At 41.0% G+C, this 19,482-nt stretch overlaps 1 protein-coding gene across 1 annotated transcript; it reads right to left on the reverse strand.

Moving 5' to 3' along the window:
* Positions 1-4,678: 4,678 nt before the first annotated feature.
* On the reverse strand, positions 4,679-19,110 carry LOC103260123 (olfactory receptor 139-like; the record flags this gene model as incomplete). Its single annotated transcript, XM_008057762.1, is given in 3 exon segments — positions 4,679-5,142; positions 5,145-5,258; positions 18,862-19,110. Coding segments are annotated over 3 exon segments (827 nt in total), but the record flags the coding sequence as incomplete, so codon positions are not given.
* Positions 19,111-19,482: the final 372 nt, after the last annotated feature.

Genomic DNA, 19,482 nt, shown 5'->3' on the forward strand with positions numbered 1-19,482 from the left:
GCCTTTGGCATCCTGTATGGGTTTGAGTATTTACCATGTAGTAGATGAATGAAAATAATCCCAAGATACTTGGAAGGGACTAATTTTGCAAATAATCAAGATCTAAAAATATCTGTAAACTAAAGTAACAGAGGTTGCATTATAACCTGGGTCTCCATATATCCTGCTTAAGGCTCTCTTCATTCAACTGCCCTGTTCTTCACATTTCTGAGACTCATTCTGCTTGGTTTGACTTATTTGCTGATTCAGTAGAGGCAAAGACACTGGGGTAGGAGTCAGCACTGGGAGGCTTCTCTGTCTTCTAATTCTATGGCTTCTGGCAAATCACTTAACCTGGTCTCCCTGCCTTTTTTATCTGTGAAGGGAGGATATTAAAAACTGGCCTTCTTATGCTCTAATTTGGGTCCTGGTTGTCCCCGTAGGTTACATTCAATGGTATTGTTGCAAAATCCAAATGAAAGCATGAGTTTTAAAGTGTTTTGTAAATATTGTTATGTGCTAACAGAAAATTAAGAGAAAACATATTGCTGTTATAATTCTCCTAAGTCCTGATAGCACCTTTTTCTGGGTTGGACACATGGTAAGGCTCTAGAGAGTAGAGCGGGTGTAGAGGAAGGAAATATTATTGAGCTGTATGTAAGACCATCTCTAAGTAGACATAGGTAGATGCCCATGCTGTATAAAATGACATCTGCTGAACTTGATAGATGGCTTATGGATGTCCTAAAAACTGCACAGTTTTGTTGAGGGCTGATAGTATCTGAAACATGTTTCCCTGGATATGAGCTATCTGAAGTTAGGATGGCTGGACTCAAATATTCCTAAGAGTTCCTTTTAATGTCAGGAGTTCATGATTCCATAGCCACATAGATCATACTCCATCCCAACCAAGGTTAGTTGCTATCTTTGACTGGAATTGCATAAAAACATTCAAAACTAGGCAACAAAAGAGGGGTGCTGTGAGGAGGAAATGTTGATGATGGTGAAGGATGAGGGTTGGTATGGAATGGAGGATGAAATTTTTTTAGAAGTTTTACATAGAAATTTTATTAAAATTTTAATTCAACTTATAAATGTATGAGTTAGGATTTTATTCTGTTTCCAATATTTAAACATTTACCTGTTATGTAATCCAGAGTCACAGAGCCTTAAAAAGGAATTTAGAATTTGTGTATATGAGTGCCAGAAATTTATTATCCAGAATAATGTCACATACAGTAAATTCTAAGATGTTTAGCAAGAATTGCTGTAAGAGTGCAATTATGAAAATACAGTAACCTATATATCATTAGAACTGAGTTTTTGATTTGTAAAAAAAAAAAATGTAGGGGTGGTCACATAATCTCAAATTCTCCCTGAAGATCAAAATTTTGGGCCGGGCTCGGTGGCTCAACCTGCAATCCCAGCACTTTGGGAGGCTGAGGCAAGTGGATTACCTGAGTCTGTGGATTCAAGACCAGCCCGGGCAACTTGGTGGGACCTTGTCTTTATAATAAATACATTTTTAAAAATTAGCCAGGCATGGCAGTGCATGCCTGTAGTTCCAGCTACTTGGAAGGCTGAGGCGGAAGGATCACCAGAGCCCAGCAAGTTGATGCTGGGGTGGCTATGAGTGTACCACTGAACTCCAGCCTGGGCAACAAAGTGAGACTCCAACTCAAAAAAAAAAAAAAGAAATAATAAACCCAAATTTGGACTTAACATAAAAAAGTCTATCATAGAGAACTTTAAATGATTGCATTTGGTCAGGGTGGGGGTGGAGGGAGAGGAGGAGAAGAGGTATTTTCTGATTCATAAAAGCTTTTATTTTGTTAATTTTTTAGTAGAATTTTCTGATGTGAATGCCAAGTGTTCCTGTCAGTTCTACCATGACAGGAGAGTTTCACAAGAAGTGTGAAGTGACAGGATGAAATTTTAATCTTCAGAACCAGGAGACAGGAAGAAGACAAGAAAGTCCTCTAGGAATATTCTCTTAAGGATAGGAATGATTTGGTTTGGCTTTTAACTCAGAAGATGGGTAAGATGACTGGTGATTACTTCATGTCTCTTCCAGTCTTGATCAAGTGAACATGGTGGCTTTGCATTAGATGGATGGAGCAACTTACTAGTTTTCTCAAAGATAAGGATCACAGAGGACCCTTTGAAAGTTGGAAAGAAAGCACTGTCAACTCACTTTACTCCATCCCCTGCATTTTTACCATTACAAAAAAAATTATTTTGCTTTTTAAAATTACCAGAACTCAGTGAAAATTTTCAAATAATACCAGAGTAAATGGAGTGAAAGCTGAAATTCCTTGTCACTTTCCCACTGCCTTCTCCAGTCCTATTACCCTCTGCAGAGAGAGTCAACATGTATAGCCTGGGGGGTTTCCTCCAGGGCTTTTTACAGCCCATACACATGTCACCTTCTCATCACTTTTTAAATGTAGCAACATGTGCTATACACCTTTTCATGTTGATATAGTCTCTCTGCTTTATAAGCAAAAATATGCTTTTAATTAAAATTGTTTACACAAAACATGAGCTATTTTTGCTTGCATGGCAGAGTTAAAAACTTTTCACTTTAACACATGAATTAAAAAAAGACACACACTTTGGCATAACCTCTGATTATTCATTTATTTTTATCTCACCTCTCTGTAATGTGTTCCCAGCCTTTGGATGTTACAGGAATTCCTATTCTGGGGGCTTTATGATCAACTGTTGCCGATTAAATGTCCTCTTTCTAATTTTTTTGCAAGAAGACAACTCTTTGTTTCAAGCTTCAGGCATTATTTTTTTAATTTCTGACGTTAAATGATATTGCAGTTCACACAAAAGTCAGGAAAGTTTCTTCCTATTATGTCGAATTCAATGATTGCCCTTGAATTGTCCTTAGAAGGAAGTTTTTGTTTTTAAACAACTCAGTTTTCTATCTTTATACCATCCTAACATTGAGCAATTTAGGATACTTTGAAAACATCTAACAGTTTCCTATGTAGATGACAAATTTTTCTTCTCATAGGTCACGTTTTCTATTATCAATCCACAAGATTGCTTGAACATCAGTTATGTAGTCAGCACTCTGCTGGGTGTTTGGAGGACACAGTATAATATAAGACATGAATACTGTCCTTAAAAAATCTAACTGGGGAGAACAAAATAAGTTGCAGGAAATACAGAAAAGATTATGATGGTGCTGTGCTGTGCAGGTCACACTCAAGGTCAAGAACAATGAACACAAACAAAGGAATCCATGAGTCACCACAGTGAGCAGCTGTGGTTGAGAGATGAAGATTGAGTGGAGAGGCCAGAAGGAATTGTGGAGGCCCTTGCATGCTTGACAAAGGTCTGGATTTGATATGGTGGTGATCAGAAGGAAATTGATAACTTTTGGAGGATGAAATCACTTGGACAGATGTTGTTCCGGGGGATTAAAGGGGCAGTGTAGACAGCTCTGAGTTGGGGAGGAGTCCAGGACTCAGAGACTGCTGCAGGATCCCTAATGGGATGGCATGGGGCCTGCCTGGTCGCAGTTCTTTTCAAGAGGACAAAAGTGTGGGTGTAAGAGGGTTCCACAGAATGTTCGGCAAGACCTGGAGAATGAGTGTGGATTTGAATAATGACTGGCGAATGCCTCTGTTTGAGAAACATTCTCAGGCACTTTAAGGGTCCCCTGCTGTGCTCCTTGAATCATTAATAAGCATGTTAGGTCAGGTCAGTCTTAGATTTCCAACTTCTTGACCATGAAGGGCCTGACGTAGTTCACAGAATACATTCTGGAAATGGCCACTGTAGCACATGAAATAGACCCTCATTCTATTGGTCATTCCTCTCTGGATTGCTATAGTTTTACCCTATTGGTAAAATCTTGGGTCCTAGTACTTACTGATAAATTGCAATGGCCCCCTCTAGTTTCCCTTCCTTACCAGTCTCCCCGGACCTTTATTAAGTATCTGTATATATATATTCAACAGAATGCCCCAAATTAATCAGTGTATTTTGCCATGAAAAATGAAAATAAAGCTTACTACTCCTTCATGCTTCTTTTCATGAAACGTATGATTATACAGTCTTATGTTTCTGGTGGAGGAGTTGTAAGAACAGCTCATGCACTGACATGTACATGTTGTTCCTACTGATGTTTCAGTCAGGAGGAAGGCACTGGTTTTGGGAACAGGTATTTGATGATGTGACTCTGAACTAAGTGCTGGCAGGGTGCTCTGGCAGGTACCAACACCCTGTTCCCAGGGTATGACAGATCCAACTTAACTTCACAATGCTAGACTTATTTTTTAAAGTAGGATCTTTAAAAAACCAGCCCCCATACTCTGATACAAATGTATTTTATCTAAAAAGGGTATCAACACTTTGTTTTTATTAGCATTTTAAATATATTTCAATTGAGCAGTTGTTAAATACAAAAATATAAAATAGTTTGTCTCCCACTTTCTGGCCCATATCATAATTTTCTCCCAGCTCTCTTTAATTCTTTTTTTATCAGTAACTTAGATACTGCACTACCTAAGCTTTAGTCTTTCTCTCCAATCCAAGGCAAACCATATTCTACCTTGACCAATACTATCTACTTTCCCCTCGACACAATCCTGAAGATTTGCCCTGCCCATACCTAGGCCTTTAGCATAAGAAAGTTAGGGTGATGATCGAGGAGGGAGGGATATTTTGATGCCCTATCTTCTCATGCTGGAGACCTCTTCCCTGTCAGCACCCTCTTCAGGGCACCCTGCACATCAGGGTTCCGGAGGCTGTAAATAACTGGGTTCAGCATGGGACTGAGGATACTATTGAGGATTCCAATCCCCTTGTTTTTGTCTGAGGCTGAAACTGAACCCAGGCGCATGTAACTGAAGAAGCCATTTCCATAAAAGATACAGACCACAGTGAGGTGGGAGCCACACGTGGAGAATGCCTTCTTCCTCCCTTCAGCTGAGTGGATTCGTAATACTGCAGCAGCGACGTGGGCATAGGACACTGAGATAAGGATTATGGGGATCACCCCCATGAAGGTGGCCCCCACAAAAAGCAGCTGCCCATTGAGGTGGATGCTGGAGCAAGAGAGCTGGAAAAGAGGTGGCAGGTCACAGTAGAAGTGGTTGACTACATTCGGGCCGCAGAAGTCAAACACAGACACAGCCACAGTGTAGTCAGAGCATTGATGAAGGATGCAGTGCAGCAAATGCCCACCAGGGCACCCTGGACTTCACAGCTCATGCGAGTGCTGTAAGTAAAAGGTTGACAGATAGCCAGGTATCGATCATGATCTGTCAAAAGGGAGAGACTGACACATATAAGCACATAATCTATGTCTACTGGATGCTAGAGTGGCATGGCATGGACACCTACTTATTCGATTGGATACTAGCCTAAAACTTGGCTGGGTTCCTGGAGGCTCTCACTGTGCCATACATTAACATTTACATGCTAGTTCAGGGAAAGATCTAGGGGATCCCAAGTAAGAGGCAGGGACTTAGAGAACTCTTCTGGGGACTTGGGTGAGTGGTTATTAATTAACATGGTGTGGAAGTGTTTCAGTATATTAACAACTATTATGGTTAAATCAGTGTACCATGACTAAAGAACATCTCTGGCTAGTTCAATGACTAAATGAACATGTGAGGCCCTAGAAAGTACAATACAGAGTGAGTAACAGCCCAAAGGAAAAGAATAGGAGGACAGGATCAAAAGAGATTTGAAAGAGATTGCAGAAAGAGAAGAGAAAGGAGCAGACCCAAGTGCAGAAATACAGAGAAGTTAAAAATTGCAGACATGAAGGCAATTTGAGAAAAATACTAACAACATTTTTAAAATATATATTAGGAGTATTGTATTAAACACATCATATTTATTTTCTCATTTAATTTTCACACAAATCTATGGAATAGCTACTACTATCTCTATGTAATCAACACATTGAGGATTAGAAGGGTTGACCAAGGAGCCCAAGGTCATACTCTTGACAGCTAGGTCTCAAACGTGGGACTGTCTGACTCCCAAGTCCATATTTTAACATATATTGCCTCTTAAAGAATTTAGACATGTGTTACTTTTGAGGCTTTTAAGTCGCATTGTATATGATAAGGAGAAGAATGGTGTTGCTAAGGCTTTAAGTATTAGCATCACTACACCTATTCAAAGAAGTCAAGATCCCATCCATTCATCCTTTCATTCAATAATAATTTGTTGAATGTTACAGCCCCCTGGATATATTTTAGTGGTAGAAGTAACAGACGGGGTGCCAGATGTGAGAGAAAGAGAATGTGCAAGGATGACTCTAAGATGCTTGGTCTGAGCATCTGGAAAGATGTAGTTGGTAGTAAAATGATATGGGAAGACAGATCTTTGTGTATGCACGTGTATGTGTATGTGTGAGCATGCGTGTGTGTGTGTGTGTGTGCATGTGTGTGTGTGTATGGTGAAGAGATTCAGAGTTTTCCAAGAGAAAAGTCCCAGGGAACGTTTAGCTGGCTCCCACCCTATCATGTGTGGTAGCAGTTATGATATTCCTATGGGTTCCTGGACAATTGAAGAGTGAACTCAGGAAGACAAAAGTCCTTCTGGTGTGACTGGGACAGGTGGCTCTGGAAAGATATCTTCAGGGTCCCTTTCTTCTGGACTATTTCCACTCTCTCTCTATGTGCCAGTGTTCTTTCCTGTCTAGAAGACTTTTCCCATCCACACATCAAAACTTCATCTTTCAAGGATCAATTCTGGGTTATTGTCTCATCTCCTTAAGAATTTCCTCCTTATGCACCCCAGCCTTTAATTGATCTTTTCTGAAAGAGGGATGTCATAAACAATTGATAACCTACACTATTCTAGTACTTGCACAGAGGGAAAGGGACAGGGAACTGAACCATTAAGAGAGCTAGCTTATTCAAAGTCATACTGAGAGCCACCCAAAATGTAGAACACATGACAAAGAATGTAGATTATGCTAATAAGTTACTAAAGAAGACTACACTACGCCCCATACTCCCATCCCAACCTACTCTGCAAAAACTGTTGGCTGTTTGTTGGGCTCAAACTCTCTTGGGCCAATGCTAACCCTCAGTAGGAAAAAGACAAGTGCCAGTCTGTCATAGGCTGTGCCTTCCTTCCAGAATCTACCTCCCAGCTGAGACCACCACCAATCCTCCCAGAAGGAAGCTGGTTACTGGCCCCACAAATGTTGTACATTCAGGTTATGTTTTTTATCACAGTCCCAGGCTTGGGAAAACTTTAGCTCTATCGAGGGCTGCATTCAGGTACAGGGCAGAGTGGCATTAACTGCTTTGCCCTAAACAGGAGATGCACATCCCTTGGAGACATCCCCTCTCCTTGCTCCAGAATGCTGGAGGTAGAGCAGGGATCATGGTTTCTCCATCAAATACAGCTTTCCTAACTAGGGTGCTGCAGAAGCAACATAGGAGAAACTGTATTCTTGCCTTCACAGAGATCACAGTCTAGTTGGGTAGGGAGACTTCCGATTGTGGAGTTCTCAGAGAGACAGACAGGCTGCCTGACTGGGATAAGAGCTTCAGATGAACTGTGGAGAGGAGTTGTGAAACTAGGAAGACAGAGCTCTCTGGGTTTAGGAAACAGGACACTGAATGGAAGATGTTCCAGTCTCATGAAGGAGACAGGACATGTAGGTAAGGTGATTTTAGATTTCACCAATATCAGCAAATTAAGAAGGGCAGATGGACAAATTTCCTTAATAAAGGAAGAAGGCTTGCTGAAAAAAGGAAATTCTTCCATTCACTAACATACAAGATAGAGGAAAAAATAACATATTTTCAGCTCCTCTGTATAAAAAAAGTATTTTAAAAAGATTTTTGTGAACTTTGCTAGCAAAGAAAAAAATCATCCCACACATAACACTCCAGTTTTTTTTCCTGAAGTTACGGGTGAATTTTCGGGGGTGGGAGGGAGGGTGCATCTTGTTGAGAGGTCAGGGAGGTTGGCGGTGAGGAAAGAAGCCAGAAATCTGAAGCACAGTTATTAATGTGGGTGCAAGAGCCTAGGATTTATCTCAGTCCTTCTTTTCTTCTTTCTGTAACAAGCAAATAGGCAATAATCCCTGTCTCATCCCTTCCTGTTCCATAGTTAGAAAAGACAAATTTCTTCTTTTATGAGTTTGTCCCCTATGTACACAATCTCTCCCTGAGTTCTGGGGAGGCCCAGCAAAACGTAGCATTTGAAGTTAGTTATGGAAGTAATAAGAGAGTGTTTCCTGGATGTGGTAGAATCAGAGGCCACCCAGTGACGGGTAACATTTATCAAGCACTTTCTATCTAAGTGACTTTTAGGTATCATCTCATTTAGTCTTTACAACAATCCTATAAGGTAGGTAATAATAACAATAACTAATTTTGTATTTATTCATTTTTATTATATATTATTATAAACTTTGAAATAATCTGAGATGTTATATTTCAGTTTGTTAGAAATGTTCTTAAAATACTTTTGATTGTTATAATAATAACTAATACTTAATTAGATTTTACTATATACCAAACCTGTTCTAGGCATTTTACATGTATTATTTTATTTATTTCTCAGTCCTATGAAGTAGGTACTCTTATAATCCCCATCCTACAGAGAGAAAACTGAGGCACATAAGGGCAAGGTAACTTGTCTAAGGTTATGAAGCTGGTGGGTGGAACAGAGCCAGGATAGAAACCCAGCTAGTCTGGTATCAAAGCCAGTAAATGTTCTTAAATGCTCTACTCTACTCCTCTGAAAGAGGGAGACTGAGTGACTTTGATTTGCATAGGTATTAAATGGTGGAGCTGACTTTAAGCCAACTAATCTGAACAAAAGCAGCAAGAGAATTCATCAGGAATACCCCAACTTTTGCCACCCCTGGGAGATGCCATTTGTTGATATAGGTTATTTATTCTGGGGAGAAGGCAGAGGGTATTTTTGAGAAGCCCTTGCCACCTTAGGAAATGACCTCACAAATAAATTTTCCAGTTTATCATTAAGTTAAGCTAAATCTGGATTTAAAATCATAGCAGCGCAGCACAATGACAGAGATCACTCTTGCTTGGAATAGCAACCACATCTCTCCATCCTGGTCAAATTTGTCCAGTTCTCACTTCTCCAATCATCTCCCACTCTGCCTATCCATACGAGGTGCAGTTTACCCCAGGTCCTCTGGTCCAACCTGCCCTAAGCAATTCCTTCTCTCCACAATAACGTGCAGAACCTCCCACCTTCCTTTCCCCCCACCCCCCATTCTCTTGGTATATAAGGACAATTCAGCACACTGAAAAAAGAGAGTTCTGGAGGTGGAGTTCAGATGTTTGTGTTATAAACAAGTTTCTACTGCTAACTAGCACTGAGATCTTGAATAAAGGAAAAAAAGATAGATGGAAGGTAGGTAGGAAGGAAGGAAAGAAAATAAAATACTAAGCTAATCTTCACTTGGATATAAACATTTTGTCAAGAATATTACTCCATTTAACTCCATTATATGTTACTCCACTTTAACTTTACAAAAATTCTTGAAGATAGGTAATAATTTTATAAATGAGAAAAGTGAGGCTAAAAATAGTTAACTTGTTTTAGGTCACTAGTTTGTTCTGAATGGAGAACATGTTATTTTTCTGCCAACCTCTGCTGCCTTCCAAGATCTTTGCCATGTATATATGAATACATATATGAATATATATGCATGTGCCTTTATCTGTCTATTTATCTTTCTATCTATCTATCTATCTATCCATTCATCTATCTATCATCTTTCTACCAATCATCTAATATGTATTCATTTTCCCTCTGTAACATAAAAGGCTGTACGGCATCATCTCTAGGTTAACTCTAGGTAGAAGATTCTGTAAAAATCAATTTCATTGATTTCTCTGCTCAGATCAGCCTAAATAATCTCCTCGGCTCTCCCCATACTCTCTTCATTTCCCCAGTCAGTTCCCTTCTGATATGCCCCCTGTTTTCCAGCTTTGTCCTTCATTTTTTCAGTCTCAAAGGGTGGAAAACTGTCTTTCCTGAATCCAAGCATACCTCTGTCCTTTATTCTTCTGTTAACAAGGAAAAATCCACATGAAGATCACGAGAAATCTCCATCCACCCTTGCTCAATAAGAAAGGGAATTAGGAGGTCTGGAGCAAGTGGAGGGCTCATGGGGGCTTACCTTCCTGTGAGCACTCTGGGTACCCTGAGTGAGGTTTCTTGTAGAGATGGAAGTGAGTGCTAAGCTGACCCAAGGTGGCACGTCTCCAAAAGGCTTCTAAAGGGAATGAGACAGCATCTAAAAGAATCTATCCTGGAGCTCTTTCTATTCAGGAGCTAATGAACCCTGAGATGCCCTAAAAGTTAATTCCCCTAGGGATTGTACAAGAACCCAGAGGCAAACAACCTCAGTCCTTAAGGGTTTCCCTCATGTGCCTAGTATTTTGGACCCTATTAAAGAAACATTAGATTTGTGACATCATTCCACCCTCGTGATATCTCCAAAAAGAAAGAAAGATATAGTCACCATATTGTAGATGAGAAAAATAAGATTCAGAGAGCTTAGATGACTTGCCAAGGTCAAAGAATGGGTTTATAGTGGAGCTCAGGCTGGCACCCAGATAATTTGATTCTGGTACCATTTCTTCCCGTTAATTTTTCACATTTTTTTAAGTATAATTTTTTAAAGTTGCTTTAATGAAGATATAATTTTAATTGTGAAGTTTTATGAGTCTGGTAAAACAATACAGATGGATCTACCATGTCTACCAATACATAGAACATTTCAATTACTTCAAAATGTTCACTTATGCCCCTATGCCCCTCTGCAGTCAATTCTCTCTCTACACCATAGCCCATGGCAACCTCTGATCTGATTTCTGTCCCTATGATCTTGCCTTTTTTAAAGTGATATATGAATGCAATCATACAGCATATAGATTTTTTGAAACTTTTAAAATAATTTTTATAATTTTAAATATAATTTTAAAATAATTTTTATAATTTTAAAATAATTTTTTATAATCAAATTATCATAGTCTTTTTGAGATTCATGCATGTTGGCTGTGCCAGTAGTCTTTCCACCTTCTCCCCCTACCCCAAGTTTCATTATATGGATATCTTCTAATTTATTGGTGAACATTTGTGTGGACTCCAGATTTCAGCCATTATGAATGAAGCTATAATAAATATGTATATACAGTTATATACATATTTATATGTATACAACTGTGTGGATTTATGTCTTCATTTCTCCTTGGAAAATAATTAGAACTGAAATCACTGACTCCATATAAGTGGAAGTTTAATTTTAGAAGAAATTATCAAACTTTTTTCCAAAGTTACTATACCATTTTACATTCTCAATAATGTATTAGATTTCTATTTGTTCCATTTCCTCATCAAAACTTAGTATTATCAGTCTTTTAAATTTGATCGGTTCTGTTACAAATGCAGTAGTATCTAATTGTGATTTTAATTTGTATTCCCCTAATGACTAAAGATATTAGGCGTCTTTCCGTGAGTTTATTCATGATCCATATGTCTTCCTTGGTGAGGTTTTTGTTTAAATATCCCCTTCCCCCCCAAATATGTAGTTTTTCTACGTCTTGTTGAGTTGTAAGATGTAGATCCTTTCCTTTTCCATTTGGCCTTAGTCTACTTGGAATGCCATAACAAAATACCATAGACTGAGTGGCTTAAACAACAGAAATTTATTTTCTCACAGTTCTGGAGGCTGGAAGTCCAAGATAAGAATGCCGGCATTGTTGGGCTTTGGGGAGGACTCACTTTCTGGATACCAGCCCATTATCAGACGAGTGTTTTGTTACCATTATTACCCTTAGTCCACTGCACACTTCAAATTCTTCCATTGGTAGGCTGCTCTAACTTTGGGGTCTAAATAGTCAGAGAATTTTTTTCGGCAGTCCTTCTGTTCCTCAGCTTTCAACAGGCCCTTACTGCCTGCTCCATAGAGGTGGTCTCTCTCCATGCTCTGGTCTCTCCCACAATAGTAGGCTACTGTTGTTTATTACTTGGTGTGAGGCTTTGTGATTGAGGCAGGGAAAGCTTATCTTAGGAAGGTTTCATGGGTGCTTTCTCAACTTTCCTGCTCCTACACTCCCCTTGACAGTAAAACTCTTTCTTCTGTTGACAGGGAATCTAATTTTTTTTATTTATTTTAATTTTTATGTTTTAAAGTTGTGGAGTGCAAGTCAGGATTGGGTGCATAAGTAGTTTAGATACAGGTCAATTTTGGGGCCTCCCATTGGACCTCACTTTGCCTGGATTAGGATCAGGTACCCTTATTGATGTTATGTCCCCTTCCCACCACTGGCAGTGTCCTGCTACTGCCAATCCCTTTTATGTAGTATATATGATAAGTATTCAGGGTCCGTCTATGAGTGAGAAAATGTGGTATTCAGTTTTTTGTTTCTGTGATAGATCGCTGAGTAAGATAGACTCCAAATCCATCCACATTGCTGCAAAGTCCATAATTTTGTCCTTCTTTATGTCTGCGTGATATTTCATCATGTATTATATACCAATTTTTTAATCCAGTCTGCTTTCAGTGGGCAGCATGGTTGGTTCCATGTTTTTGCTATTGTGAGTAGTGCTGTAATAAACATGCATGTGTGGATATCTTTTTTGTAGAATGATTTGAGACCTTAGATGGAGGTCTTGAGAGGGAGTATCTGCCCTTCTTCAGTGGTAGCAGATCTTTCTTTCTTTTTTTATTTTTTGTGAGTTGGCATTTCACTCAGATGCCCAGGCTGGAGTGCAGTGGCACACTCATAGCCACCCCAGCATCGACCCACTGGGCTCCAGTGATTCTTCCGCCTCAGCCTTCCAAGGAGCCAGAACTACAGGCACACACTACCATGCCTGGCTAATTTTTGACTTATTGTAGAGACAAGGTCTTGCCCAAGTGCCTGGGCTGGTCTCGAACCCTCAGGCTCTGGCAATCCACTCGCCTCAGCCTAAATCTTGCTTTCTAACAAGGCAGGGTCCTGGATGTTAGTGACTTTTCTGTCATTCAGCAGTAAATGGGGTTGACTTCTACCATTCTCCCAGAGGACACAGATCTTGACCCTAGTCGCGGAGGAAGAGAGTCCTCTGCCTCTCCTCAAATGCAAATACCTTCTGCTTTATATAAGAGAGGACTCCAGTTAGCAGGCGGGGTTTCATGTCTGTGTACTACCGAGTAGGGCTCCCTTAGTTCTCCTGCCATGGACTAAATCTTTCTCATGAACTTCTGGTGGAGGTCATGAAAAACAGCTGCTGAGTGATTATGGAAACTCTTGTGTTCAGAGCTCCCAGGGATTTTAATTGTCATGCTAATCCATGCTTGTCCTTTAAGAATTTGCTAATAATCCAGTCACTTTTATGGCAGCCACCTCATCCACATTCTGTTAAAGGTGAAACAATTCATGTGTCCTGTCTCTCCTTGGAGAGGATTGTCATCTTTTAAGATACAGTTCACCTTGATGTTTCATGACTTCAGTTCTCCAATTAGATTAAGAGAAGTTCCGATTCTGTGAGTTACCTAGTTTTATCTTGTTAGTGTGGGAGTGACCTTTCTTGTGGCTTTCTATGTCTTACGTGGAACTCACCATTATTTTTTTAAAAACTCTTAACTCACCCATACATGGGCTAAGCTTTGAATCTTGGTCATCTTGTTTTCTAAGTTGCTTCTTCTAAGTGATGGCATATGAAATGATACTTTTAACTGTCACCTATATTCTGTTGACCTCCTAATATCTCTCTAAATCCGGACTTTGCTCCTGAAGTCTCTTATATCCATCTTCTGATTGGACTTCTGCACTTGGCAGTCCACAGGCCCATCAATCTCAGCATGGCATCCTTGACCTAGATCCTTTCCTTTTCCATTTGACCTTAGTCTACTTGGACTGTCATAACAAAATACCATAGACTGAGTGGCTTAAACAACAGAAATTTATTTTCTCACAGTTCTGGAGGATTGAAGTCCAAGATAAGAATGCCAGCATTGTTGGGCTCCGGGGAGGATTCGCTTTCTGGTTTGCAGATGGCTGCCTTCTCAGTGTTCACTCATGTGTCAGAGAGAAAGAAAAAGAATAAATTCTCTGGTGTTTCTTCTTATAAAGTCACTATTCCATCTTGAAAATGACATTTTCATGACCTCACATAAACCAAATTATCTTCTAAAGGCCCCATCTACAACTATCATCACACTGGAGACTAGGACTTCGACATATGATTTCAAGGGGGCATAATTTGGACTATACACATATAAAATTGAACATAAAATTCCATGATATGAATATGACAAACTTTATCTTTTCTTTTTTTCTCTCACCTCTGACTGACTTTGAGGATAAATATGACAAGCTTTGAAATAATTCTACAATTTCTGAAATTTAGTTTTTGTGGTTTTCTTAAAGACAGGTCCTGCAATATTGCTCATACTGGCCTTGAATTCCTGGGCTCAAGTAATCCTTCCACGTCAGTCTCCTGAGGTGGGAGTAGCTGGGAATACAGGCACAATCTACATCACCCAGCTGAAATTTTAGCTTTTATTTCCACTTTTTGGTTTTATGAATAGCCAACTAATGTAACACTTGAGGCAGTATAACAGAATGTGAGTCCTGGTATCAGATCGCCTTGCTGTGAATTCTGGCTTTTCAACTTGTTAGCTGTATCCTTGGGCAGATTACTTAACATCTCAGTGTCTCACTATACTTATTTGTCAAATGGAGAGATCACCTCATAGGGTTACTGTGGGAGTTAAACAAATTGAATAATAGTGCTGTGTACAGTGTCTGGCACATGGTAAGCCTGCTAAGAGACTGCTGTTAGTAGTAGTAGTAATAGTAGTTATTACAGTAGTGATAATAATAGACAGAGAATACTAGATAAAAGTAATTTAGACCTGTTGACCTATTTCCATTGATCTGTTCATTCTTTACCAATTATATTCTGTGTGAATTTTTGAAACTTTGTTACATTTTAATAAATCTTCTCATTCATCTTATTTTTCAAGATAATTTTACCTAGCCTCTTCACTTTTGTCAAATGAAATTTATTTTTCCAAGTTTATAAAGTGGTTCATTTGAATGTAGAATGAAACTGAGTCAAGCCTATAAACTAGTTAAGAAAGAATTAATTGATGTTTTAGAATGTTTAGTCTTTCCATCCAGGAAATGGTATATCTATCCGTTTTTTTTTTTCAGTAAAACCTTGTAGTTTTCTTGATACTGATATCTCAAACTTTGCTTTGCATCTTCATACAGCCAGGCTCCTCTCACTCCCCTTTGTGCCCACCCTTACTACTCTCCTGAAGCCCCAGCTGTTCCCACCATCACTTACTACCTTCCTCTTACCAACTGGCTTTGTTTCTTATTTCACAGAGATCAAGATAGCTGATGGGAATGCCCTCAACTTCCTGCTCCCTCTTCCATAGAAACCTGTTTATATCTGCTTTAGAGAGATGTGCTTTAAGTAATAATCTTGCGTCTCTCATACCTTTAACTTCTCTTTTCTCCTCAAGTTTTTCGTGTCTCCCTTCATTAAAAAAAAAGGAAAAAAAAGGGGCGGGCTCAGTGTCTCAGCCTGTAATCTCAGCACTTTGGGAGGCCAAGCCAAGTGGATTGCCTGAGCCCACAGGCTTGAACCAGTCTGGGCAACTTGACAAGACCTCATCTCTACAATAAATAAAAAATTAGCCAGGTGTGGTAGTGCACGCCTGTAATTCCAGCTACTTGAAAGGCTGAGGTGGAAGGATCACCTGAGCCCAACAGGGCAATGCTGTGGTGGCTGCAAGTATGCCACGGCACTCCAGCCTGGGTGACAGAGTGAGACTCCAACTCAAAAATAAATACATAAAATAAAATAAAAGAATATCTTTAGGCAAATATCTTTAAAAACACTTTAAACTTTCCTCCTTTTCACTTAAAATTGACAGTATAATCTTTATTTGCTGTCTCTCCCCTCATCTAATTGCTGCATACACCATTGCGATCTTGCTTCACTCTCAGTTCTCCAGTGAAATCTCTCTTACTGAGGACCGATGGAGAGCACGCCCAGAGGGGCAGCGGTGTTACTGGGAATATTCTAGAATCACTGGATAAGTTTAATTGGGGGGGGTTTCCAACCTAAGATCAGTGGATGTACTATCCGGCATGATCCAGATAACAATTATCTATTAATAGCCAACACTGGCACAGCATTTTGCCAAAACAGACTGAATTCTTTGAGGGGAGACACTGAGTTTTGCTTTGTTTTGGTTTTTTGCCCAGCCCTATGCCGAACATTTAGCAGGATTTTAGTACAAGTTTGTTGGACAAATGAAAAAATTTAAAAATATATATTTATTAATTTAAACCTTAGATGACAGTTGTATGGTAACCCTGGTTTTCAATGCTTGAAAGTTCTGCAGGTGAGTGATTTTAAAGGTGTGGTTTTATAATAAACTATGCAAACTTTATCATTGTAATTTGTATATTCTATTATAATGTTATGTGTTTATACATTCCTTGAGGGCAGGTGCAGTGAGTAGGCATTGTTAACAATGGGATGAATTGATTGTTAACAGAATCATTTGCTAACAAAGGAGATGACTGGGAGATTTCAATTATTTAGAACTCAGTACTTAATTATTATATTCTATCACATTTTCTTTAATAAATACTTAAATGAGTACTTTCTCTTAAGCAACAAATACATCAATATACAGACAAACATTTCTATTATCACTGCTTCACTTTCTCACATTCCTTTGTATGCTATTCTGTCAATGATCCTTTTATTGGGTATCTTAACCATCATCTTAATTCTTAGTGTCTGCCTGCCAGCATACAGACATGTAGTTCTACTTATCTTTGAGCAAAACTAAAACAAAATTCAAATCTCCCTTAATATTCTGTTTCTCCACTAGCTACCTCAGTAATTTCTTTCTTCCCATCAAGCTGAACTTCTCTGTAGTGTTGTCTCCATCTGTGGTCTCCTCATCTTGACAACCAAGGCAAAGTGCAGCAACTACCTGGCTGTCCCAATCTAGGCATCCCCATGTGCGCCCTCAAGTCAGCCCCAGGATATGGGGCCTCACATCCACCCTGGCCCTGCTGAGGCAGGGATGACATTGATAGGAAGTGCAGGCACCACTGGACATGGCAACCTGGAGCCCTTCTGGAGGAGTAGCAAATCAAGGTGGAGAAGGAAGCTTTGGGAAGGCAACCTGCCCTGAAAAGACTTTGAAATAGGCCAGGTGTGCACTGGGGGCCTGCCCTGCCCAGAGGGCTCAGGCTCTGAAACATATCTTCCAGCCAGGAGGAGAGTTAGGCCTGGGGTAAAGGAAGAGCAAGGGAAGTCTGCCAGAAGGGCCAAGCTCCTAGAGTCGGCCACAGGCTAGCCACCCTTCCACTTCCCAGGTGACAGAGTCCAGGAAGCGGTGAGTTGGCTGACTGAGCAGGGGTGAGACTCTGAGCTGAGATAGCTCCCCTCTGTCCCAACTGTCTATTCCTAAAGGGCCTCTCACTAGCCCTGGGCTGTGACTCAGGCTTTACCCCTTTTCCCTAAATCAGGGACCATGCAGCAGTTTCCTTATCCCGTCTCTAGGCTTTGTCCCACCAGTTCACTGTTCTGGCTGAACTATGATCTTTCAAGAGCTCCCCATTGCCCTTGAGACAGAATTCAAGCTCCCAAATCAGCTGCCCAAGTCCTCCTGGATCTGGCCTCACCTGCATCTCTGCTTCTTCTGGGCCCATTCAGCATGCCTACCATTACCAAATTATCCTCATCCCCACCTCAGCCTCTGGGAACCTTCTAGACTCCACACAGTTCCACCTTCTTCAGAAAGCCTTCCCAGAGCAACCTAGGCCTTGGATGGCCCTGGGGGCACTCTCCACCACCCCACCTTGTCTTGTGCTCATCTCCCCAGGTCTACGGGCTCCTCTCTCCAATAGCACCAGCTCAGGGCCAGACTCCAGACACCCTGCGGCCCAACTCAGGCACTTCCTCTGCTGCCCTGTGCCCAGCCCCGTGCTGGCCACAGAGGTCAAAGATGCAGTGATGGAGTCCCTGCCTTCAAGGAGCGCTGGTGTGCTAAGGGAGGCAGACCCACCTGCATATGCCTACAACGCAGGGCAGACTGGGAGGGAACAGTCCACATTCTCCAAGACTCAGGAAGGAGGGAAGGCCTCTTGGAGAAAGAAGAATTCAAGCCAGCCTCAAAGGCCGGAATGATAGAGGAGCAGAATGGGCATCCTGGGAAGGGGAAAGAGCGAAGGAAGGAAGAAGACAGTGGGCAGTGTCCAATAGAGCAGGACTTGGTCTAAGTGAGGGAGGAGGGACAGGGAGAAGTGCTGCGGGACACCAGCCTGTGTCCTTGTTTCTCCTGCCCAGGGCACCAGCTGAGGTTGTGGAGCAAGAGACTGGCATGACTAGAGCCCGGTTCTGGATGGCCAAGCCAACCCTGTTCTCAACAAACAACAGCCGCCAGCACCCTAACAAGGATACTCAGAAAGTACACAGACAAGAAACTGTTGTTGACTGATGGTTGAACCTTGGCCCGTGTAATACCTACTGACTGCCATATAGAGGTGAGAGGATTAGGGCAGCGAGAGTGGGCCAGAGCAGGGAATAAAGTCCAGATTCAGGAGTCTGTGCTTCTTGCAGGGGATCAGGGAAGAGGACATTTCTCACACAGGGTGACACCTGTGCCTCTTCTTGGCTGGGCTGCAGTGTGGGTCTCAGGCCCTTCAGAGCCAGAGCCATGAGGATGGCCACTTTTGATGAGTCATCAGTTTCCTCGAAAGTGAAGGAAGTGAAGGTTCACAACTCCTGCATGAACTGCAGACATAACTTCTCCTGCCAGGGCAGAGACCATGAGGGTGCCATAGGTGAGGGTCTGGCAGATGGCCTGATAGTGGTCATAGGCCATGACAGTCAGCAAGAAGCAGTCTGCCCCAGCCAGGAGGTAGAAGAAGAAGAGCTGGGAGAGGCAGGCCCTGTAGGGTATGTTTCTGTCATTGGATGTGAAATGCCTCTACTTAGCAAAAACTGTGACACTGACACACTGAACATCCAGTAGGGATAGATTTCCCAGGAAGAAGTACATGGGAGTATAGAGTTTGCATTCAGTTAGGGTGGCAGACAGAATGCTGAAGTTGCCCCCAACAATAGCTGCATAAACAAGAAGATGACAAAGATGGACTATAGTGCTGAATTCTCCATTAAGCCCAGCAGGACAACTAAATCATTTCCTGAGGCTCCCAGTTCCACGGCTGTCTTCCACCAACAGCCTACTGAGCAATGTTAGATGGGGCCAATATTGGTAGAAGGAGAGTGAGATTTTGAATGTCCAGGAGAGGGCCAGGATGTGGAAGAAGACACGAAATTTAAGGGGAAGAAAGGTACAGATTTGATGTAATAGGAAAAGACTTAATACATCTGACTTTTAATGGGCAAAAACAGTGACTTTGGACAGACTCAGAAATAACGGAATTGATATAATAAAAATGGGAGCAAATGTTGAAAGTTAAAGGGAAAGGCTGT

Source organism: Carlito syrichta, unplaced genomic scaffold (assembly GCF_000164805.1).
Source record: "Carlito syrichta isolate Samal-C Ts95f unplaced genomic scaffold, Tarsius_syrichta-2.0.1 Scaffold303121, whole genome shotgun sequence".
NCBI classification, from domain to species: Eukaryota; Metazoa; Chordata; class Mammalia; order Primates; family Tarsiidae; genus Carlito; species Carlito syrichta.